Source organism: Lepidothrix coronata, unplaced genomic scaffold (assembly GCF_001604755.1).
Source record: "Lepidothrix coronata isolate B3197 unplaced genomic scaffold, Lepidothrix_coronata-1.0 Scaffold9, whole genome shotgun sequence".
Lineage (NCBI taxonomy): Eukaryota > Metazoa > Chordata > Aves > Passeriformes > Pipridae > Lepidothrix > Lepidothrix coronata.
In genome coordinates, this window is record NW_016690189.1 from 2,093,566 (window position 1) to 2,119,397 (window position 25,832).

Below are 25,832 nucleotides of genomic sequence, written 5' to 3' on the forward strand. Positions count from 1 at the left end.
CTAAATTATTCCGTAGCAGCGCAGTCCATGTTGTGAAAGACATCTTAGGTTATTCTAGATATGAGCTAAAAATGTAAATTTTATGATATTTGTATCAGTTCTTTTGAGCAAGGCAATAATGTCATTCTAGCCCTTCTGGGCTAGATAGTGCTCCCCAGCTACCCACTTTACAACCTAAAGAGTCCTAATCTACTTACCTATTCCTTTTGCAGAAACTGTGTCATATCTTTGATCATTCCTGCTGAGTTTTTTTGTAATCTTTCCCAATTCTAATGTATCCTTTTTGAGGTGGGTAGGGCACTGTAAGTTTTCAAAATACTGGCACACATCCATTCTGACAGCGTTTTTATACAATACACGTTTAACATCATGAGCCATTTTGTTGTGTCCTGTCTGAGCATTTTTTAACTACACATAACTGTGTTTTTTCTGTATGTTTCCTCACCCCTGGTGATCACTGAGCTGATGTCTGGCAGGGAACTATCTATTGCAATCCCTGAGTTTCGGTCCCAACTTGTAATAATCAGTTTAGAGTCTGTCACTTTTTTTAAGTAAAGTCCTTTGCACATGGACTGGCTATTCCCTAGGAAATACCCACTACATCCATTGTGAGCCATTTGCTTTCCGTAGTGTCCTCCAGCTTTTTAGGTAAGGTTCTGACTTTGCCTCTTTCCCCTTGGCTCTTTGAACCAGGTAAATTGCCATATTATTCTTGCATTTGTCGTACAGGGAAATGGTGCATAATTCCTGCAAAAAATTACCTGGTGTCTAAACGAAAAGCTTTAATACACCCCCTGAAATTTCAACAAACAACCTTCAAATTTATTCTAAGGAAATACTGGAACCAAAGAGATGTAGTCATAGAAATGTATTTTATACTCCAGTGTCAGAATAAATTGTGAAAGTAGACATGCCACAAGAACTACTGCCTTTGAAAGAGAAACATTGCTGTCTGAAATTCTTTATTGGACTGTTCAGTGTAATCTAATCCTTCTTGTCTCAAAAGCAGTCTTGTTAGCCTCGTAGAGATACAGCTGGGCTTAAAGGGAAGGAGGAAAGCATCTTGGATCATGGTAGTGACAATTTCTAAGCAGAATTCTCCTCCTCTCCTCCCCCCCCCCTTTCTTGTATCTGCAAGTTCATATCTCTTATTCTTCCTTTTGAAACAAAGTTCCTGTAATTCTGAATATACTTCAGCCTTTGTCTCTTTGCCAGGACTGCTAGGAAGGTACTAAGCAATGAAAATACATAAAATAGTAAAAGGCTGGATTTGGCAGGATCCCAGAGGATAGGCTGCAAAGCAAAACCAAATCCTTCCAGCCATTCCTTATGAAAGGAGGGATGTACTGTGTCCTTTTGTGGTCTATATCTGCCTTTTTTTCTTTTATAGCAGGTAGGAGACAAGTATTTTTTAATACTGAATATTTTGTGCTTTGTGGTTTTTTATACTTTTTGCTTTTTTGACAAAGTGGGATGAGAGACCCATGTTACTGTTTCATGGGAAACAGCCTAGTAGTTGTGTTAGTTGATTTCCATTGAAAAACAACCTGGGGAAAACAAAACAATCCTGACTTGATTTAAAGAACAACAGTATTTGTGGAACCCTGATTGTCAGAGGTGAAATGCTGAGCAGTATTACTTACTTTGCAGCCAGCACCTAACTTCCTTTGTTTCCATACAGAATAGTTGCTACAACGGACTTGAGGTTATTAAGGATTTAATCTGGACAATCTGTGGTAGACATCTCAATATTGTTCATTTGATTGTTTTCTTTAACAGTATGAGTTGGAGATGTAATCCTGTTAATTTTCTATGGGGCTTTCAAAATTGCATTTTTAAAAGGTACAAAAAATGAATAAAATATTACATCATGTCTTGTTTGCTTTCACAGCAAGAAAAGCTGGGTGATATCTGCTTCTCCCTCCGTTATGTGCCTACTGCTGGCAAACTGACTGTTGTCATTCTGGAAGCAAAGAACCTGAAGAAGATGGATGTTGGTGGACTATCAGGTATGTGTGTGAAAATCTGCTTGTAGATTTTGCAGGCTTGTAAAGGCAGAAAATGAACTAAGTTTCTATTGGAGATCTATCTATTGGTTAAGAAGGTAAGGACTCTTTTTCCCTGTCTGAAAAATGTGGGGTTTGTTTCCTTGAAAGTTAGGGCATGGTTGAGTATATCAGAACTCATTCTAGCTTAAAAAGAAAAAGAATATCAGAATACATTGCATTCCACTCCAAGACAAGGTCTAAAGAGTTAAATGATCAGATGACAGTGCAAGCTCTCTGTACTTTTCTTCTCTCCTGTTGCCTGGAAATAAATACAGACTATTCAGGCAAGAGAAAAAAATCTGACTACAATTCCTATTGTCTGTTTAATCTCACAAAATGTGAGCATTTCCCTGCAATGTTACTGATAATACATAATGGAGGAACTCGCCATAGGTCACCATGCTGACTGCTGGTTTAGGTGCTAGGAAAATTGTTTCTACATTTGAAGGGCTGTGTTGCAATTGTTTCCATGCACTGAGTTAGGAGTGCACTGTATCTGCATGCACATCAGAATTCAAAATGACAGTCTTGCACGTGGGGTAGTCAGTGAGGCTGATATATCCAACACGCTCAGTACCTACAAATAGTCCTCATATTCTTTCCGTGTGGTAAGGCTGAACACACCGTGAGCGACATGATGTTTGCCATCTATAAGGAACAGGGTGCAGTCAGCACAGGTGGCATCAGGGCTGTGTCCCAGGGACCTGGTGGACCTCCGTGCAGGTTTCTGTTCTCTGGTACATCTGGAATTTGGACACGAATTACTGTCTAAATTGCCAATTAATTGAGACCGAATTCAATAACAAAACGCTTTATAAGGTGAGGTCTTTCCCAGAAAATCTTACTTTGTGTACACTCTGTTTAGAAGAAACAGTTTCTACCCACTATTGAGAATGATGCTATTTCCAGTACAGTTCTAGAACTGAAAATTTTTACAGCTGCCTCTAGTACACAGATGATGTAATTGCTGATTTCAATTTAGCAAGTGACAAGAAGAAAAGTGGTTTGCTTTTATTTTTCTTATAATCTTAGACCAAAGTAAGAGTTATATGCAAAATAAATGGAGAAATGGGAACTTACTAAAAGCAAGCCTGAAGGTTTTATTTACCATTTTTGATGAACCATAACTGGAGGACCTTCACAAAGTAAGGGAAAACAAAGTGTTTTATCAGTAACCAGTTATCTTCTTGTGTTACTTGCTTCTAAATTCATCCACTGCAAAGCAACAGATGTAAAGTAAAAGACATCCAAATGCTGTTGTAGTCATTACCTCAATAAAGTCTAGTTCTTGTCCAAAATGGACACTGGATTAGGACTCAGCACTAATAGTTTCCTTAACACTCATTCTGAACAAATTGCAAATTAATGTTCTTAAGCACATTTACTTCCTAATGTTTTCCTAACATTGTCATTCTCATAATGACAAAGTGTGGGGGGTTTTGAGTGAAGTATAGCTCTGAGAGCCAGAGCATCTATATTCTTTTCCAAACTTTGCAAGAAATGTGATGGATAATGGGTACTCAGCTTTCAAGAAACAAAAGAGAGGGGCTGGGGAAGCACTAATAAACTGAAGAGTTTCTACAAACTTCAGATAAAAAATATAATGCATTGTGTTGGAAATAACTATGAGGAAAAGAATGGGGCTTACTCTTCTCTACGTGGTTCAGCCCCATTCATTTCTTCATAGTTATTTCCAATACAATGCATTATATGCATTCTACTGAATGCAAAGAGAGGACATTTAAATATATTTCTAGGGAGTGACAGGTTTTGTTCTCCTTTTTAAGGCCATGCCAAACTAGAAACATTGTGTTCTCTTGGAGACAAACAAACCCAATGGGGTACCGTGGTTGTAGCAGGAATTCAGAAGTCACTGACAGTGATAAATGGCAGTTAGTACAGTATTCCTGAGGCAGTAATTATAGATGAAATGATGTTGGTTTAAAGTAGATCCAGTATATTTCATTAGGGAATTTATCTTTTGAATAAATTATGCAGAAACAACTTTGGAAATCAAGCTGAGATTCTGTTGCCATTATTCATACTAAACGTATTTTCTAAGTAGTAATGAAGGTGACAGGATTTCATCTCAATTAGCAAATTAGTTTTGTTATTTTCTCTAGATAATAAAATGGCTTTTCATTTTGCAAAACTGAAAGTTTTGCACGGCGGTGGAGGTGGGAGAATGTTAACAATCAAATGTCATCTCAAACTGAATGTTACCTATATATTCCACAGCACTTAACTGTCACCAAGGGAAAGCCATTAGCAAGAGGTGGAAATCATGTAGTTGACAGAGATAGGGGAAAAAAATCTTAGAAGTTTGTCAAAAATAGGCAAAAAATATCTTTCTGAGTTTGGAATATGTGTTTTTATTATTTTCTCCTACTTTTGAGAAGATGCTGGAAAAGCAGAAGGCAGGTAAGGGCTCTGCTTTCTCTTGCTCCCAGCCTTTATGCCTCTCTGGGGAGTTTCCCTGCCTCACAGAGAGAAGGAGCAAGGCTCAGGCTCCTGCAGGAGGTCTGACATACTGCTGCCAAGCATTCACAGCACAGTGGTGGACAACTTTCTGGCTGCTTCTCTCTGCATCTTGAGAATTACTGTTGCTAGTAAATGTCTGCTATACCTTTGCACCTCAATGATGTGGGAGGTTTTAGCATTTATGTTATCTTTAGTCCCAACAGAAAGAACCGGTCACTGAGGCTCCATAGTCGTCTAAACCTCTATTTAGAAATTTATTATATCTGTAATTGTGGTCAATCGGGTTTAAATACATGCTTGATTTTTTTAACATGTATATTTACGTTGTACAGATAGAGAGCCCCATTACAAAAGCATTACATTATCCAGAGCAAGAGAAAGATCAAAGTACCTTTCCTAGCATTTCTACAGGGTTTCTTCCTAGTCAGCATCTATACGATATTTAATGGTTACTGGAGCTGGGAAAAAAAAAAAAAAAACACCTCTATAAAAACTTTTATCACCATCATTTTAAACTTTTCCATAATTTTTATTAGCAGTCAAAAACCAAGCATAAATTGCTGTGGAAACAGACAATAAAAGACAACAAACTAATCATCAAATTCATTACACTTCTTGTAACAAAACCATACCACCCATCTGAGCAAAATACTCCCAGGTCTTAAACTTAATTGCAACATCAGGCTGTGACTAGAGCAAGCCTTGGCTCAAACACTGGAACTATTTAGCCTGAGCTCATCAAGTCACCATGACAAGTGAAAATTATTACTTCTGGTGAGCATGGGCCTCTGGGAAGCAATTTTGCACATTCTAGAATGGCATTTTAATTATTTGAATTATATTTGAATGCATTTTTAATGAATCTGACATCTGGCAGGTGATAGGTAGGAATTTAAACTATAAAGAGATTATTTTTATTTATCTGAATTCGGTGATCTTGGGTGGCTTTATAAGCATTGTTCACCCAACATGTCTACAAGACCTAGAAGTTTAGGTCTTACAGGGAGCTTAGACTCCTAAGTTACTCTCTTAGTTTTATTTTGTTTTTTATTTCATTTATTTCATTTACAGAATTGGAATATTTCAAAACCAGTTTGCAGTTTAATCTCTCCAAACAGGCCATAGAGACATAATCCAGCTAATTCATTAATGAGGGCACAATGCAGCTTACCAATACCATTCAGTTTGCAAAGGTTGTCTGTTATGTGCTTTATTCAGGTTTACAATCCCTTCTGCTCCAGAAAGACAGCACAACCTATCTGCAGCTCCCGTATAAGATATAAATTTAAATCAAAGTGATACTGATTTCAGATAGAGATTTAAATGAATATAAAACTTCTATCTAAATTCATTTTAATCCTATTTTGTATTAACTTATTTTTCAAAGAAAAATTGATTGTTCAACCCTCAGCACATCTCACTGTTACCTAAATGAGGCCTGTGTGATAAATATGGTGCTTCTTTTTATTACACAGGAAAATTCCAAATATATATGTATACATTTGTGCAGGCAGTTCTGTAGGTTTCCATGCATTTAGTCATAGCCATTCAGTTTTGTTCCTAACATAAAAGAAAAACTTTCATTTCAACTTCCATCAACTTTCCCTGCTTTGATTAAACCAATCTTTGAAATAAACTACCTGAATAAATTGAAAAGCATTTTCCATCTGAACCTTCAGAAGAGGCTGAGGCTGGCTCTTGAACAGACTGTTATTATGGGTGTTTAGCCACTCAGGCCATTCAGCTTAAGTGCCTTTTTTGGTTTGGGTTTGTTTTTTTTAAGAACTTCAGTGACTCTGTGTATTTGTGGTGAAAGCCTGGTTTGTATCAAGAAGTCATCTTTTAGTAGCTGACAATAAGTGTAAGCCTTAACACATCATCTTTTCAGGATTAATTTCAGTATGGCTTATTCTTCTAAAAATATTTGAAAGCTAATTTGCTCTCTTTGTATTGTTTTAGTATGCTTCACTTTCAGGGAATCTGTTTACCAGGAATGTCTCCTAGAAGCAAGCAATATACCTCCCTCTTATTTCCACCCCACTGCTGCCTCTCATCACTCCTCCCAGTCAGACCTAGAGTTTCAATGGGGAGGAGATGCCCTAGCTGGCATGAGCTAAGGTATTGCCTTAGGAACTGTTGCCAGGTAACGGATATTACAGCAGACCCTAAATTGTACTATTTATTTCAAATTAATGCTTAGGAAGAACTGCAAGAAGAGGATTGTCATTGGATCCATGTGCTTTTCCTTTTACAGAAAGCTGCAGATACAGTTGTGGAGAGAAAGCAGCCATAATCAGGCCCATTATGTGTGAAAGCTAATCTCAATATTTATGAGTTATAAATAGAAAACACACAGCACCTCTTTGTATCTGCCGAGCAAATACTGTAACTCAGAACCATCTCTGGGGACCAAATGGTACTCTAGCAGAAATACAGCTAGTTTTCTACAATTTTAAATATTGCATTCAAATTCAAAAGGCTTGGTTGAATGTCTTAGAAAAGAATTGAAAAAATAAAAATTATTTAGAGACCAGCTCTTTGAAGACAGAGTGAATGCTCATGAATTATGCAGTCAGAGCATTCACTTTAATAACTTCATTAAAACATAAGAAACCTTAAAATCTGGCTAACACAAATGCAATATTACGGGAAGAGAAATACACCGTTAGTGCCATGGTCTTGCTGTAAGCCATATTGTAAGCATAACTCAGTGAGTATTAAGGGAAAAGAAAACAGCCATATTAAAAAGCAAAAGTAAAAAAACCGAACAAACACCGCCACCACAATAGCTGCATTTGCAATTAGCCTAATCCTAAGGAATCCAACAGAAATCAGTACCAACAAATATTTTAAAATCTCTACTTACTGAGAGAATTTCTACATCATGTAATATCTCAATCTCTTTACTTCTGTGCTGGCAGAACTTCCAACAGTAGGTGGCTGCAGCAATACATCTCTCTAATGCTTGCAAAGTGGTCTCACACCATTGCAGTAAATTTACTGCGGGCTCCTACAGTGGTGAGGGCATCAGTCACTAAATCTCCATCACTTAAAAATCTTTCTCTCCTGCCTGAAAGAACATCCTTGTTGGTGACATTTCCTTAAGACTGGGCAGTAAGTGGGGGGTCGTCTGAAATGGTCCTCTTTCAATAGATAAATAAGGTATTACGGAATATATTCCAGACAACAGTGTATTCATCGTAGAAGCCATGTTAAAGGATACATAGACTCTCATATTCCAGGAAATTTTGGAAAGACTTATGAGGAAATTGTCAGGTAATTGTCCATTTTGTAGTGAGTACACAGTTTCCACTGAATCGTATGCTACAGGCTATTGCACACAACAATATTTTGTATTAGATGAACCATCAAATTTGGTGATTTGTACAAGGAAAGAGAGTCAAATTGCTGGTTTTGTTCTCCTGTGCTTAAAATGAGGAAAAAGAGACCATGCCTGCTGATTGCCAGTTAAGTTGTACAAAACCTGTAGGCATTGCTCTGAGAAACCTTAGGACAATCACTGTGCTGAAAAAGTACCTTGGCTCAAGAGCTATATGAACAGCTTCTTGATTTGAGAAAGGAAAGGCTATTTCATGTGTACATCTCCTTAATTGTAGACACTGACCAAAGGTCCAGGTAGTCAGCACCCAGCTGGTTGGACTCTGCCTGCCAAGTCACCATTTTCTGTCATTTCTATTGATATCTCCCCACCTTCCCTTCCCCAAAACAAAGAGCAGAAAGAATTCTTATTCTTTTATTTGAATAGCCACATCTAAATAATGAATTTTGCATGTGTTTTTATGTATGTTTCTCCCTGATTAAATTATAGTAAGTTTTTATTAGATCATGCAGTCCCAAAGCAAATGTGAAAATGTATGTGTTAACCATCTCATTTTCTTATAAGTAATTAATGGTTTAGGTTTTCAAGTTCCTCAAGAATTCCATAGCAATGTGAGTGGCTGTAAAATGGATGTAGAAATACTGTAGATAGTCTGGAGTCCTTAGGGAAATTAGTCAGTTCTCTTACAAGTAAGTTTAATTTATTTTTTTACTCTCTGAAAATTGCAGCCTATATCATTTTTTTAATGGCCTTGAAGAAAAAAAAAGGTGAATTCAAAAAGAAAATGTACTTTTTTCGTCTCTATAAATACAGTTTAGATAAGTGCTTAAATGTGCACAGAAAGTAAGGAAAGTATAAATGAGGCTATTTCCTTTTCACGACTGTAAAATCATGCAGTTTTTAAGACAGCATGATGAGCATTTTATTACACTGTTAGTGCAGTTGAGGTTTGATGAAATTCATGGGACTGTCTGAAGAAACAGAAACAATTTTAAAATCAAGTTTTTACATTACTTTAAATCCCACATGCATCTTTTGTTTGTTTAATCCCATCTGGGTAGAAAGATAATTAGTTTTGGCTAAATCTTTATGTGGTTACTTGTTATAGACCTTCTGACTCTGTTTTCAATGTGTAACTCCTTTTGTGCACGTCTCAGTGGAAAGAAACATTTCAGAAATTAGACTCTTGATCCTGAATTATTCCTAAAAGGAGCAAGGGTTGTATGCTAAGAAGGGAACTGCACATTTCCTCTAGTACACTGTGCTGAAAATGTCTGTGACAACAAAAAAAGCACATACTTCAGCGTAAGAAGACAGATAAGAAAACAGTTGTTTCTAGTTCTTTCTTGGTATTATTACTTTACATATATTCTTTATGGGTGACAGTTGTTCAAATCTATTCACACATTTGGCAAGTGAAGCTTTCCACTGGCAGCTGCAAGATGCTATTCAGTAAAAATGAAAAGGGAGTTTTCCCTTGCCAATTCCAAAATTTATTTTCCAAAACCATTCTAACTAAAGGTGAAACTCAAGTCCTGCCCTCTCTTCTGTTGATGCAGTTCCCCATAAAAGTCCCATTACCCGCCTTGAGGTAACAGAAGAGAAATATAATCTTGTTGCTGACTGAGATTCCAACATTCAGTTGTGAGATGCCAACATTCAGTTTTTCTCATTGTACCTTTTGTCTGTCTCAGTAGAGTGATATGAATCTCAGTGGGATTCTCTTTCCAAATATTTTATCCCTCACTTTCACTTTACTTCCATGATGCTATGGATGAGATAGAAAAGCCAGCATTTGAGCCCTGTTCTTTCCCCTTCAGCACAGTCCACGCTACCTTAGTCCCACCTTGTTCTGTTTGAGTCAGTAATGGGACAGGGGGTAAGGTTGATTAGTTGGAGATTAGCTGCCAACAGGGTAGAAAAGCAAAGCCCAGAAATGCCACTTTTCCCCTGTAAAGAAATTCACGTGTGGTAGAGGTGAGAATTATCTGTGTTTCCTTCCTGGCTATCATTTTTGTGCTTCTATTTATTAGCTGTGAATGTCAACACAGTCCTGCCTTAATAAGGGTCTTCTTTCTCATCACTAACGTGTTTGTACCACTTCTGTAAAACTTTCAGATGTGTTGAAGATAAGTATGGGTATGAGTGAAGGATCTACACAAGGAACACCTTTATTTAGATATCTAATTTCTTTAAGATAGCTAAAGTGCTAAACAGTTGTTTTAGAAAGCTAAAGATGAATCTGGTAATTTTTTTTAATTCCTTTAACAATATGATTGATTTTAAACTAAAAACTGTGTGTTTTTTTCCTCCATTATACCAGTCTTGTTGATAAGATGGAGCCAGCTGTGTTCCTCTCAACTGATACATCTATCACCAACATAAGACAATAGTAAAACTGGTAGTATGGAGGGAACAACTCCTAATGGTTTATAATTGTTAGTGCAGTAACTCTAGTCCTCTTGTGTTTATTAAACTATCTTTTTTCTGTCTTCTTGATGAATATGCTATTGCTCATTCCCTGCATGAATTCATTTCTGCTGAGCTGTCTTCGAGTTTACAAATAGCAACATTTTTTACTCTGTTTAAATCAAAGTAATTTCTGTGCAGGGGCTTCTTGCTGCATCCCATCACATTAGATATTAATGAAATAATTACTGAACAGTAAAACTCTAGTTAGGGAAAGCCACTAATAAAGCTCAGATCACATAGCATCTGTCTAGTCTGTGCAACGACAGACATAAACTTCTTTATTTGACTACAAAGATCAAATGTTATGTAATGCAATTGACCAATGTGAAATGGGTAACATTTAGAGATTTTCTTACCAAACAGACCTAAAAAGAAATCTGTCATAAAGAATTCCACCCACTGCAAAGCTCCATTGTTTTCTACCTCTTTTTTTGAAGGCAGAAAGGAGGATTTCTAGGATCTGTTTTTGTGAACTATGTCAAAATATAATCTCTGTCAGATTTCAGTTTGTCAAAAATCAATTAATGATAGAGATAGACATTATAGAGCTATGCGTGATCTAATAAAAGCTATGCATTATCTAATAGTAGGCAAATACAAATTTTAATTCCTGTCCTGTAAGTAGTGTCACATGAGGATTTCAGGATCCAAATATAATCTCTGCAGCTCAGCAGCATCTTTGTATGAACTGTTTCAGGTCAGAGAAGTAACGGGTTCTGTTTAATCTCAGCTATCAAGGCCAATTCTTAGGATCTCTTTTTCTTCAGATTCCCAGTGGTATCACAGAACACTTTACATATACAGGTCTGCAGGTTAAATCCACCTTTGCAGTGGAGAGAATATGATAATGTCCTGATTGAACCCTAGTGAGAAAAAAGCATCTTAAATTCTCTTTGAGCCTCTCCAGAAATCTTTGCAGTACAGCTGGCTCCAGGGCCAGTCTCATCACAACACTGTTGTGAGGGAATGCATTCCTGCAGTAAGTTCCAGGAAGCTGAGTTGAAATACTCGGCTGTATCGGTTGATTCCCGTCAGCAAACCATCACATGCTTGTCAACATTTGAGGGGTGCTAAAAGTAGTGATTATGAGAGCATGCAACATAACAGGTTTTTTAAGTTCAGGAGCCCTGACTATGTGGGATGTGAAGAAATGCTTATGTAAGGATATGACAGCATAAGCAAGTCTTCTGCTGCAAATTGTTTCAGCTGGTTGGAAGCTAAGTTAATTCAGGCTGCTCTCTCATGGATAAAAAGTAGAAGGGGGGAAATGTTTAATTTAAAACAGGTGCATGTTACTTTAGAAATAAAGTATTTGGGATCTGGATCTGGAAAGCTGTACGAGCAAAGGCGTTTCTGGGGCAGATTTCTGCTGTTGTTATTCAAAGTCATTTTCATTGGGGCTAAGCAAGCTTAAAGGGTATGGACCAAAATGGTTCCTGGAGGGTGGAAGTCAGGGACTGGCTCAGTCATTCCTGGAGACTATATGTAGCACCCCATTGCTAAGGAACATCTACTTCAGGAAGTTACTGTCTGGATTCTAGTCAGGAAACTAGCACTTGACAAAAATAATCTTTACATCTGCTGCTCTGCTCAGTTTTTCTGTCTGGTAGTCCCTGTGGGAGAGCAAGTGAATGATTCCTACTGATTGAGTTCTTTGACATGAATTAGTCAAGAAATAGACTCAAGTATGATAGATGTTGCTTTTGTCTAATCTGAACATTGATTGCTTTGATGTCTTTGATCAAGGTTTGAGTTCTTCTCACAACAATATAGAGTAGTGTAAGAGAATCCACAACAAAGCACAGACAATCATTTGCTTGTAAATTAAATTATTCGTACAATCACATCTTTCACATACAGCAGTGCATACTTTCCTTTGTGTAACTAATATGTCAGTGATATTATAAAATACCGATTGCTATGGAGTCTAGGTATTATGGTCTTCATCTTCAGGTTCCATGAGGTAGCAGAGGATATGACTTGATCACTTTTCAGCCTTGAGGTAGGTTTTGCACTGATTAAATGTTCCATTGCATTAAGAGCTGGCAAAAGCCCAAGGCCAACAGTAGTCCTCTGGTAATTTAAAATACAGTTTTGTGAGCAGTGGATTATAAGGCATGATTTCCTTTAAATTTTGGAGTGTGACTGGGTATTCTTATATCTAATAAAATACATGCTTCATTTAAGCTTTTTTCCACAGTTTGAACATCCATAGTATCTCTTTCACAAATGTATATTCTGGTGTGTAATAAGAGGTGAGACCATGTTGGAGCTTTCAGCTTATATAGGGATACTTAGTAGTCTTCCTGTATTCCATCTGGCTGCCTACTTTCACAAAACTTTTAGGAATTTAATGTCCTTAAGATGCCTGTGATCCTGGCCAATATACTAGAAAGGCATGGAAAGGGGCTAGTCAGTCACCAGGCTGGTACTTGCACACAAAGAAGACAGAAGAGTAACCTACACTGTGCTTCCTTGGGAACTCAAACAAAAAAAAAAAAAAGCGTGACAAACATGCTTTGATGATTTGTATTTAAATCTATTCTCATTTTCTTGCTACGTGCTGGTTTTTTTCTTTCTTTCTGATCTCTGGATAAAGGAAATGAATGTTTTTTTAATCTAGATAGCTACTCAAATAATTCCAATAATCCAAATCATTCCATTACTTCCTCTCCTGAATCTGAATAACCTAAGCTATACCCTGATTTTAGAAATGAAGTTTTGTCTCTGTTGGCTGCTGGCATCTTTCTTTAACAAAGAGCATGGTCCCCCAAGCATTCTGTTGCTGTGCCTTTGTATACAGGTTTGCTTTATGCAGAGCATTCAGAGGATAAGCACTTTGGCTTTTCTCCTTTACTTGCTGTTTGCTGTATTTTCTCTTTCTTTACAATTCCAGCGTATTTGAATCCTGAGAGGTTAAATGGAAGGGAAGACAGGCATCAACCAGTTAGTACCTGACCCATCCAGCACATACATCTTGCTTTCAGAACAGCCCAGTCATTTTTCACCAATACTTTGAGTTACAATCAAATCTGCTTTGGCATCTGTCCAGCCTGCATAGTATGAAGCCAGGGACATCCTGTCTGAGACAACAGACTGTTAGTTCAATTATATTCCTGAAATTGAGTTAAATTTCCATGAAGTAGGCTTCAAAAGTGAAGAACCCTGTGGGAATGTTGTGATTTTTTTTGTTCATTTGACTTAGAGCAATCAGGCATAATAAACGAGATAGATGCATTGTATAAGTGCATGTTCTGTATGTGGTTTATGGCTGTTTATGTTGTGTTTGATAACAGTGTTAAGTAAATTGATAGCACTGCCATCTATAGACAAAATAGCGTTCTTGTGCTCAGCTTGATGATGAAGGTGGAGGAGCTTGGACTTCTTGTCTAAAATATTAATAAAATTATATTGTAACCAGAGAGAAGAGCTCTAAGTTGCTTCTGAATACGATACATGACAATTCCTCATTAATAGTGATCAAATTTTATGTTACTGACCTGGGTTTCTGAAGTGTGACATGTAATTAATTACAGTACCTTTGGGTCAGACTTGGTTACAAGCACTATTTTGGGACCATTGCTGGTCTTACTGGGCTGACAAGTGTATTTCGCTAGTCAAGATCATGTCTGGCACATTGAAAAGAATGATGACATTGCTGAAATTCATAGCATTTCAGTCCATTTTTTGGTAAACGGACAGATGGTGCAATTTTTCTGGCAAAGATCCAAGCATCCATATGGTACGATACTGTTCTGTATTAATTCCAGTGTTGTTTCATTGAAAGATGGTGTTCTGGTCAGATGCAAAACGTTCATGCTCAGTTTTTTATTTTTACCTTTGTTTTTCTCTGTTGATTTTTATTTATTCTCAGAAGCATAAAAGCCAGCTTCTCCATCTGCTAGTTTTATCTTTCCACATATACTGACTGCTTATTTTCCTCCTTGTCTCTCAGATTGCACACATATCTGGAGAACTGAAAACCAGCTGTAACGCACAGATTTTGCCATTTCACAACATACCAATAAGGTTTATTTTCAGATTGTCCAACTGATTTCTGTTAGGTGAAGTGTCTGTTTTATTATGTAAAGGGTGATAGAACTCAGATTTTGGATGTTCTAATGCTGTTTTGTTTAAGCATCTACATGGACACAGAATTAGTAAAGGCTTTGTCTACTGCTAGATGTTTGGTCTGCTTGTGCATAAATGAATGCCACCTTTTTGCCCCTAGGAAACAACAACTATCACTGTCTGTGGGTTTTATGTCTTGTCAACAACTTCTATGTGAATTTTTTATGGGAGTAATAAACTAGTCTGAATAGCACATATTCCTAAATGATCTGAAAGCCATTGTAAAGAGAAAAAATGCAGCAATTAGTGTCTCACAAACTAATCGGAATGGAAGAAATAAGGCATATAAAAAACATTATATCACTTAATGACTTAATCAGGTTAGGATGATAAAGATACTTGGCAAGATGGGAAAAACCCTGAATAACTACAGTGAAAAGTTTTTGAGAGAAATTGCATGCGAGCTGCCAGAAAGGCAAAAATTTTGGGTCATAAAAGATGCAGAGAGTTGCCATCTATGCATTACTGAAGACTGGGCAAGCTAACACGGTCATATCACAGTTTTGATAATGTCACATAGAACACAAACCACTGTAGAACAGCACTAGATTTTCAGTAACCACACTAAATCCACGTACATCTTGCCTTTTCAGCTCCAAAGTCCTGGTAAGCTGAAGCATTAAAATTGGTTCAACTGCATATTTTCAAACTTTACATAAACAGATTTGACAGCATATGCTGACATCAGACCTCCAGTTCTGTTATAGCCATGAAGCTCAATAGATAATGTAATAATAAAGGCAATGAAGGGCAAGACAAGCCTTACTAAAATGAGCAGGAACTTTGCTATCATTTTTATTTCTAATAAGGACAATTCATGAATTTAAACTCCAGTGGGTGACTGGAGTTCTGGATTTTTTTCTCTTCCAAGCATAAACAGACCATTGGTACATCTTTATTTGTCCTCTCACATACCCAAAAAGTGGCATTCTTATGAGGGTGATGATTTTTAATAGAATGAATAACCATATACAAACAATTTTGCACTTAACTGTGGAAGAAAATTACCAAGTAAAATAGTGAATTTGGCTGTGATTTTTACAATCAGGAGTGTAGAAATTTGGCTAGCATTTTAGAAGTTGTTTATCTGTCTTGAGAAACAGAATTAGAATTAGAAGTCAGACGGGATTTTCAGTAGTTCTCTGAAAGACGCTTAGCTATGTACTTCTGAAAATCCCATCCATACTTAGGTTTTTCAATACATTTTAAACTGTACTTTTATCAACTTTTCCTGGTTCTATCAGTCAGAGAGACCAAATTTTCACTGAATCAGCAATTCAGAACCAAGCCCTGCTAAAGTGAAAAGCAGAAGGTTGTTGTCTCAGTTATATCAAAACTCTTGTACACAGCTCGGGCAGCACAGAGAAGCTGTTAATGTTTTTTTCAGTGAATTAAGGGACTTAAATTCAAAAAATATTTTCTAATACTATAAGCTTAATAGATACTTTAGGTCTTAAGCTAATGCTTACCTGGGTCTCTTAGACGTGCAGTCAACTGGAAGATGACAGTGGGCATGTGAATTTAGGCTATCAAGTGACCTGAATAGCCAAATTTTAAAGGAAGCACTCAGAAGAAAAATGCACATTCCCTTGAGCTCTTTTGTCCAGGAGCTGACTCCAGGATGTCAATGAACCATATGATAAAAATGTTTTAAGGAGTGCTTAGACTGATAAGTACACTTTACTTTCTAAGGCACCATAACAAAACCAAAAGAGAAAAAATTCAACTGTATTTGTCTGAGAGGTACCTCTAGCATTTTTCAGGGAGTCTCTAAATGTTAGTATTCCAAATGGCTCTGCAAATGCAGTTGCATGAGGCAGTGGGAATATAGTGACTTGGGAATTTGACTAATTTAGCTTCTGAGCTTCTGCTCTGAACCTTTGGAGAAATCTTACTTTCTGGTTCCCACTTTAGTGTATATATTGTAGGTGGGCTTTAACTCATCACTTTCTAACATAAAATGCTTGCATGATCCCAGGGAAGTAAAATCGCATAAAGACCTTCATCTGTCCTCATCCACTTAAGTGTCCTAACCAGAGCTTTGCAAAGTCAAGACATTTCCTACCAAGTGTCCTTGTCCCAGCTGCCTTCTCCTTTCCTTGTGTCTAGATTTGAGAAGAGGGTTTAATTTCCTAGTCACCAGCTAAGACTATACCCTGGTAAGACAGGAAATGCTTGGAGAAGGTGGAGGATTAAATTACCTCGTATTGAAAAGAAACAGGACTGGGGTTCCTGTTTTCCTGGTGCATGTTCTGCTCATGAAAACCTAGTCCTCAGAACCACCTTCTCTGTTTCCAGGGACAGCTACCTTTTTTTATCGAGATTGCAAAGGCTGTGCTCTGTGCAAAGCTCTGTCACAACCGCTGAGTTTGTCTCTGTGCTAAGGATGAGCTAAGCCAACCAGAGTTCATCCCAGGGGGATCTAAAGTGTGCACTTTTCCATATCCCTAAATGTTTACATATTGGCTGACTAAGTGAACGTATTCTGTGGGAGATGCAGTGGTGTGTTGTTGGACACTTAGAAAAAGATATTTCTCCAGAAAACACTGATGGCTATGTCCTCTCACGCGTATGTGTAAGCTCTTTTTACAGTTACTCATTGCAGTACCCAAGATGCGCCAATGTTGTTCTGTATGCACCTAAATGCTACTTTGAACCTTAAAGTTAACTCTTCCCAGATTTACTAATAACTTGGGTTTTGGCCGTATGTATTTGGCTAAGTCTGACCTTGGAGAGTATTTCTTTGTGCCTTTGTTTGCACTCATATCATCTCCAGTGTGTGACAGGACTGCCCCTTATCATATAGAGCCAATGTTCAACTAGAAGGGGCTTCTTGAGTGCTCCTGTAGCAGGAATAACAACAGTAAGTCTTGAATTTCCTTATTTTTCCCTCCTTCTTTCATCTGTGCTCAGATCCCTTTCTTCCCTGAAACTATTGTATATTATTTATATCATGGCTGTACTTAATTAAGATCTCCAGTCAGTTTGATCATGCTCATGCCCTTAAACATGTTCTCACAAAAGCCATATAGCAGAATTTTAAATATTCTTTCTTCTATGCCGTCACCTGAGCATGAATCAGGAATATAGTGGATGAACAGGAAATGGTAAGCACTCCTTATCAAATGTGTGGAGTCAAGTATTTTCTCAGGGGGGTTAACTTGTTTACAGTCACTGCTAGCGGTATGATGCAAGCCTGAAAACCATTAGCCAACAGTTTAAAACTCACAGCTGAAAACGTACTCTTCAGGTTTTTATGTTCACAGAAATTGAGGTACACAATTCTCCCGTTTGAATTTGTAGCAGGTTTTTTTCAGCTTATCTTCATAATCAGTCTCATCAGCTGAAGAGAGGAGTGTCTGTGGATTTCAAAGCAAATTTTGGTACATCTGTAGCTGAAACTGTCTTAAGCTTCTATTGAATCAGATCATTCTTATCAGATATCCTTGAAGATGATAAGAGGATCAATACTGTCAGCAAGTGCAAAGTAGCATGAAAATACAGTTTGATGAAACACAGCTTCATTGTAATGCAAAAAACATCTCAGCACCCCAGCCATTCTGGGAGTGCATGTGCAGAGTTTGAGTGACTTGAGTACAGGATTCCTAATACAATAATTTCTGCAACACATGAGACCCAAAATGATTACTTGTCCCTGTAGGGTAAATGGACCTGCTCATCATGCAGGTCTTGGTAGAGATAATGTATACACCTCTTTGGAAGATTTATTAGTTGTGGTTGAAATACTGGGTCTGAAGCTCAAGGGTTAGGAGGGGTGGTTAAGCTCTAAAATCACTTGGAAGCAGCTGATTTTAAGTTGCCATGGCAAAGGATTTTCAGACAATGAGAAACTTTTACATTAATATCTTTGTAAGCCTTGTTGTGATAGAATTGTCTCTGTGAAGAGCAGTCTCTTTCTTGCTCCTGCTGACACACACAGTGGTAAAATCATCAAGTAATTATGTAGTGCTGTAACGACTTTTTGAGTTTCTTCTCTGTGGGTTTTGCCACTGGTTTGGAGATTCCAGTTCTGGTAGATTTTTATAATAGGGAAATGAATTATTCAACATTTTGTTATCAGAAAAATTTCAAGATACACCTTATGTTTGCAAAAAAATACCATGGTATGGAAATGACAGTGATTTTCAATTGTGTTAGTCTATTAATTTTAAACAACAACTGAATAAAACCTATCTGCTCTACTTTTCTTTGACATCTTGGTTGGTTGGATTGGGCTATTTTGTGCTTTCTGGCAAACAGTGCTTGAGATTTTTGCAGCATATATTTTGCACTTAGGGTCTATGATCCCCCTGTTTTCCTCCTCAGTGGCCAAAACATAGGTCTGAAAAAGCATGTCCCGTCTGAGAGTAGGATGAGGTAAGAAGCTTATTGGTAGGGGAAGTTTTTAGGGAAATTTTCAGGCATTTATTCTATTTTCCTTTTGGGAGGAGAGAGTTAGTGCCTACTCTTCTCAAGACAATTTGGACTTGTCCTGATTGCTGCTGGTTCAATTTAATATTGCTGTCCTGCCAAACAGGAGCAGAACCAGGGTCCATTTCAGTGGTTAGCCAGCTCTGGTTGGTCACTCGTGCGCATGTTGAATCTCAATGCAGAGAAGACCAAAGGCTGGAATAGTATTGCTGTTTATCTTTGCCAGCTGGCCAGAAGCTCCCACACAGCTCCTGCAAATAGTACTGGTAACACATTCTGCATGTCAGGGGCTGGGAACCAGTAATACCAGTCTCTTCACTGCCACATCCCAGAGGCTGCCTGCAATCAGATGCAAAACGGGAAGTTTACAGGTCCAAAAAGGGCTTTGGGGAAGCACTGAGTCTGTAGCAGCACTGAGTCTGTAGCAGCACTGAATCTCTGAAGTTCACGCCCAGTGGCACTTTGTCATATTGAAATTTAATAGCCTTCAATGAGGCTAAAGTGAGATGTATTTGTTCTGACACACTTTTAATTAAGGTTTTCATCAAATTCTTTTTAATTTTATTTTTACTTGACATTGACCATTCCTTCTTTGGGATTCCATAGGTCTGGAAAGCTCTCAGATAGTGCTTTAATTGCAGCCTTTTCAATGTAATTATTAGTTGTGTATTACATGGGAATGCAGCCTGTTCTTTTAAGTTAGCACAGTATAAACTCTTCATACTCTTGGCTGCTATGCTAATGCACAGGACTGGGCTCTGCAGTACAATACATTGTCTCTATTCTCTGTATTGCAACACGGACTATTTAGTCAGTTTAGTGACAACAGCAGTATCCAAGTAATTGGGGCCTGATAATTCTCTATGGCTATCATTAATTTAGTGTTAGATTTTAGTCATAGGAGGTACCCAAATGCCATAACCACATACAAACATATTTAAAGACGAATAGATTGATTCTCTTACAGAAATATTTCAGATTAATCTCGAATCCATATGTTTTTAGATATGTATTATTAGTTATGCGGAACATGGAGTCAACTGATGTGCACGTGTGGAAGAGAATACTTCGTACAGCAGTATGATGTGTTAGTTGTTAACTCTTTAAAATCAGACAAAATATTTAAGCTGAGTAAAATTAATAATATAGGAAAGCGTTAGAGAGAACTGAGATCAGTCACGAGATTAATGATGTATTTGAAGGCCCCCTAAATAAAATATCTCGAAGTTTAAAAAAAGACAAAATTATGTTGGGAGAAGATTTAGTAATAAGGGAGGGGGGGGGAACAGATATGAAATTAAGGATGCTGAATAGTGGGTGGAGATAAGCTCACTTTATGTAACAAGATAATTTAAAAAGTGAAATGCAAAAATAGATGGGAAACTGAAAAATAACTGCATTGCAGCTTTTGCATGTTCACAGCTCTCCCAAAAAGCTTGAAGTCTATAATTTAGAGCAGCGATGAGGAACTATTCACCTGATATGGGAGCACACCAGGGCTTAAATTCTCCAACCTTTCTCCCATCACGGAACTGACAATATGCTCACCACACAACCAAAGAGCTGGTGTCCCCTGCCTGTCTGTTCACATGCTGTGGACAGAAAATGTTGCAGTCATACAATGAATGTGCTTGTTGTCTGGCAATAAGAGGAGCTCTGTAAGCCTGCAGGAAAGTGAACAGCAAGAAGGACAGCATGCTCTTCCTGCAGCCCTTGCCACGCTCCCTTCCCTCCCAGAGGAGATGTGGAGAAGACCTGACAGTCCAGGCTGCTGAACTGTGGATTTCCTAGAGGGTTCAATCCACACACTCCCCAAAGTGCAGAATGGCTTCCTAGCTTTCAGGTTGATTTTTATTCTGCAAAGCCACAGTCCTGACTAAAGACTTGGCTGGTTGAACTGGAAGCGTTGGAGCTGCTATTGATCTGAGTATGCAAGATGGCCATGTATTTGGGGGAGGGAGTGCTTTGCATTAGGGTAAGCGTAGGTTTAAAATAACTATATCCTTTTAGGAGTAGGTAGTGCCATCTACTTTTTCAAATTGTGTGCATTTGGTTTGCATTTTCCAGAGAAATCATTTTCAGCCCTTTCTCTTTGATACAGAAAAGCAACAGCAATTTCTGTGAATGCTTCTCAGAGGTAGGCGGCTATGAATCATCCAGTAGTGGTGAAGGGCATCAGCCAAACATGCACTTTGTCAAACGATTAGAAAATATTTTTCAAAAACTTTTCAGTTGGCTAAATGTCACTGAATCACACTAGCTATATCTAAGGAAATTTGCACTGCCAGGACAGTGTTTTGATCTGCCATGGGTACCTGAGATTACATACATCACACAGGTAATAGGTACAATATTGTGAAGCTAGTGTTTCATGATTTATATGACTAATCATGCAATATGTAAGACTTTTTGTCATATGTATATAGCAGCATACCTGTTGTAGCAATAATGGAAGTGAACATAAAAGATTGATAGCTACGACAAATGAAAGCATGAGCAGAGATGTGGGTTCCAGTTTGTTATGCTCAGTGCTTTGGTCAATAATCTATAGTATACAGCTATTTCTGTAGTAAATAAAACCCTGAAAATACTGCTTTTCTATTACAATGCAAATCCCTTGTGTGGGAGTAAGGCTCCTGCAGGAGTGGTACTGAACAGGTGTCATCCTCCCTCACTCCCACGCTGCTCCTAAATCAGAATAATTCGTAGTTCTTATAACCGAGACATTCTGGAAAAAATAATAAACGTACCCTCTGCACAGTATTAAATTAGCATTCTGCATCATATATGACCAGTCCTACAAGACATTTGCATGGTATGGTATGGTATCGGTATATGTATACATCAAATTATTAAACATGGATGCAGAGGTTTTTGCTAAGTGACAATCTTCTAGTTTGTGAAGTACTGATGGTATTTGAACTGAACAACTGGAAATTTCTGATTTGGGATTAAAAAATCAAGACTGTGACTATATTACCAGAGCAAAATAAGGTTTATATGAGATTTATATATCATACTTTATAGTAAAGTTCAGAAATCCAAATTATGTTACGTGTTCATGGGTGCTTGGGGCTTATGAGTTGGAGGCAAACAGTACCAAAAATCACATCTCTACCCCTGTACTTGGTATCATACAGTGCTGTTATCCAACATTAAAAAGTAGTTCCACATGGTTGTCTCTTGTGTGATCCAACAGCAGGATTGGAGTGGAGGTAGGGAAAATTAAACTGCTTCATGACTCAGGATATTATTAAGTTTATAGTGGAAACTTGCACTTCTCTAGCAACAGTAACTTGCATCTGGTAGAAGCTTGCACTGTGGCTGATTTCCAGGTATTTTTAAGCATAGTAAGAAAACTACTGTCTATTACAAGGAACAGAAAATGCTTTCCCATCTATTTTGGCAAGGTGCATGCTTTATGGAAATTCGTGCAAACCATTTTTGTAATGCTTTTTGCATGTTTTCCTCCTTTTCTCATTTTTATGGCTTCTCCAGTAATGATGCCAGTTTATATGCAATTCAATTATTTTGGCTGAATCCTTCTTTTATCACTTTATGAATTACCTTGTGAATGAAGTAAAACAATTTTTTTACATAAAAATACCTTTATTTTGAAGAACTCTATGTCCACCTTTTATCATGCTAGTTTAATATACCATATTTACAATACCATCACAGAATTGGAACAGTAAAAAACAGTCTATCATGTTTGTTCTGTTTTTATGGTATATGTGAAAGAAGTGTGTCACTTTATCTGATACACTTACAGGACATTCTCCTGGCTTATGCAGACAATATTTTTATAACTTTATTTGGATAAAGGGTGTTTAATACCAAAATTCTGAAATACTGTTTGGCTGTTCTCCTTTTCCAACTGATTCTTAGCCTCAAACAGTGATTCATGGACAGACTGGAATATGGATATTGAATGCCCAACTTGGATTAAACTAAGCATAACTGAGAGCTGCTAATGAATGCTTTTGTTCAAGTGCAAAATAAAAACATCTTGTCTTCTTTATACAAAAAAACCAAATTCTGCAATGCAATAGTAGTTGACATTATCCTAACAGTTTAGCCTATGATTCTTCATACAGCAATCATGTTATTGTTTATTTGTGCACAGTAGTCTTTGTCATGGATCAGGCTCCAACTCAGTCTGTGTAAAGAGACAATTTATGATGGTAAACTAGCAGATTAGCAAATTATGATGGTAAATATTCCTGTGCAAGTACAGATATCAATCAGATAAAAAAGGCGGTATGAGTTTTTGTGTTTGCTTTTGTCCAGTGCTAAAGTATATGCAATCTCTTTCTGAAATTGTATCAGTCTCAAAATGAGCCTTCAAGCAAACATCTGAACATCAGTATGAACAGACCATTGTTCCAGATAATCATATGCTACAAAAGAACAATCCTGAAAGTTAGGGAAAAACATTTTTTTCCAGTATAAGGAAAACCTGAGAGCTTGATGCCTGTAATTTGAAATGAAAAATAAAGAAAGAAACGAACAACAGCAAAACAGAAAAAGGTAAAATCCACAGGTCTTTAGGTCTAATTTGTATCAAAAAAATGGCCAACAGCTAAAATGGACTCTTCTCATTATTTCTATAAATGGGTAAGATTTCCAACAGAACAGAAAGACTTCCTCTTTAAGAATTATTACAATCTTTACTTAACCTCCAAGTACAGAGAATAAAAATTTCATATTACTGTGTAACTAAGAGAAATGAGATTAGGAAATAGCAGAAGATTCTTTTAGTTCAGGCTGCTCTGCTTGTTGTGCGAAGCAGATCCTAGACTGCCTGCCTGGGAGGGCAAAATATGTTAGAAAATGCAAGGCAACAACCTGAGCTTAGGTATGGCAGATAGCTGAAGCTAGGAGCAGGGTCATAGAGCACCAGAACAACTGAGATAACAACAGTCTTTGGACTAATATGCTCTGGTGCTGAGAGTGCTCATGAACTAGTGAGTATTTTAACCATTCCAAAAATGGTTAAACCATACTCTGTCCCACTTAAGCATTTTAAATGGCTATAAAAATGCTCATTTTACTGTAACAAGTGTATTGTGGAAGTATAGAAAACAACCACTAATATTTTTTTTTTGTTTCTGCTGAAGACAAGGGCTCTTCTGGATATTTTGATAAAATTCAGTTTTAGCATCCTTAAGTACTTACTTAAGTACTCAAAGAGAAATGAAACCATGTTCAAAGAACATATTTTATTAATTTAACATTTTATGATCATGATTGTATGATCATTGATTCTGGCAGATGACATGGCAAGAAAATTACATCAGTATAAAATCCAGTCAGTAATATATTAGCAGATTCCTTTACAAAAACGGTGCCATAATTTTTTTTAAATGCCTGCAACAGTATTCAACAGGTACATTGAAACAGTATCCTTTTTCAATGGATAGAGTAGCATTCGCAGTATATTTTACATACTGAAGGAGATATGTATCCATAGGTTCTATAGTTTTAGAAAGCACTGCTGACTTTAGACCTAAGCAGCCTTCTTACGGACTTGAAGCTGATGCTGTAAGGGTCTGAAAAGCATATGCAGCATCTATCATGCTTAATATGCATAAGAAGTAGATTGCAAAAAAAGAGGTTACAATTTTAACAGTAAAGGACTTACCTGGTGCAAGATAAGGTAGGGATTTTAGAAGCTGGAAGGGGACACGGACTAACTTCCTCAAGAGAGGAAGAAGGAATAAGTAAAAAGTTACTCGCATATAAATTAAGACAGTACATTCATAACATGTATTTTGTTGCTTAGATCTGAACAAGACAAATTCTCATGAGGAAAAATACAGTTTTCATCTCTCCTCAGTCCTTAAATTGAACTTCAGATTGCAAGATGGAAAAATCATTATTAGGGAATTGGTCTAGGGATGAACATGAACCTGATTTTCTAGTTCAACAGAAGACTTGTTTGTCATATAGCTGTGTGTGAAAGAGTGCTACCAGACTGTAAATGCATGGCTCTATATAAATTCAGCACAGATGTAAATAATTTAGCCAAATGCAAAGCAGTGTGACCAGGTCTAAAACAAAAGTAATTCCATTATTTTGAACAACCAAGTATGTTATATCACTTGTTCAAGGAGTGTTCCTGATATTTTAGATTTGGGCAGTATGTTTAGGGTTGACTTTTAAATTTAAGCAAGTATGCCTTTCTACTTGCTACTCTTGGCATGTCTAGTGAACGTGATTATTGATCTGAATTGAAACAAGTAGACTGATTCAAAAATAAATTGAGATATCACTAGGGCTTTTATCAAAGAGGAAAATATTATCATTGTTTTTTCTTAGATTAGGAAGCTGAGAGCAGATAAAATAAACAGGGAACAAAAAAAAAGTAGGAAAAAAGAGTAAGAGTATCAGAATTATCCTAATGCAGCAGGTAGTCGTTCTGGTCTGGTGGCTATACTCTGCTACAATATCTGAAGCAGTGCCCCTGTTGTGATTCATTATTACTATAGAGCTCGATTGGAATTAATAATAACAAAAGACAATCTTAAACTGATGAGAGAAATAGGTGTTCCTACATGATTTTATAACTAAGTGGCTAAATAACTGGTTTTATGGAGATAATTCCATTATAAAGATAACAAAAGTAACCTTTACAGATAAGTAGTTACATAATTTAGTCTGGTAGGCAATTATTGGCCTAATTCTCTACTTATCTGAACAGATAAAATTTCACCAGCAATGACGATGATGTGCCCATTTATTCTAGTGGGGAGCTGTGCACAGTTTTAAATTATCTGATGCTGTCTGAAGTGCCTCCTTGTCTTTGCCTTGTTAGAATCAGTTTCTCACCATTTTCTCACCGGGTTTGCTTCAAAGACAGCTTTGGGCAGCACAATTAGTTTTTGTGGCATGGGGACTGAGCCTGGGATCAGGACCTAGTAGGGTGC

General features: G+C 37.2%; 1 protein-coding gene across 3 annotated transcripts in view; it reads left to right on the forward strand.

Annotated features, from left to right (window-relative positions):
* SYT1 (synaptotagmin 1) overlaps positions 1 to 25,832 on the forward strand; it is a 350,802-nt gene that overhangs the window by 296,305 nt on the left and 28,665 nt on the right. For all 3 annotated transcript variants that reach the window (XM_017804502.1, XM_017804504.1, XM_017804503.1), the window contains one exon: positions 1,892 to 2,009. In XM_017804502.1, coding sequence (XP_017659991.1) covers positions 1,892 to 2,009 — 118 coding nt within the window. The remainder of the gene's footprint in view (positions 1 to 1,891; positions 2,010 to 25,832) is intronic.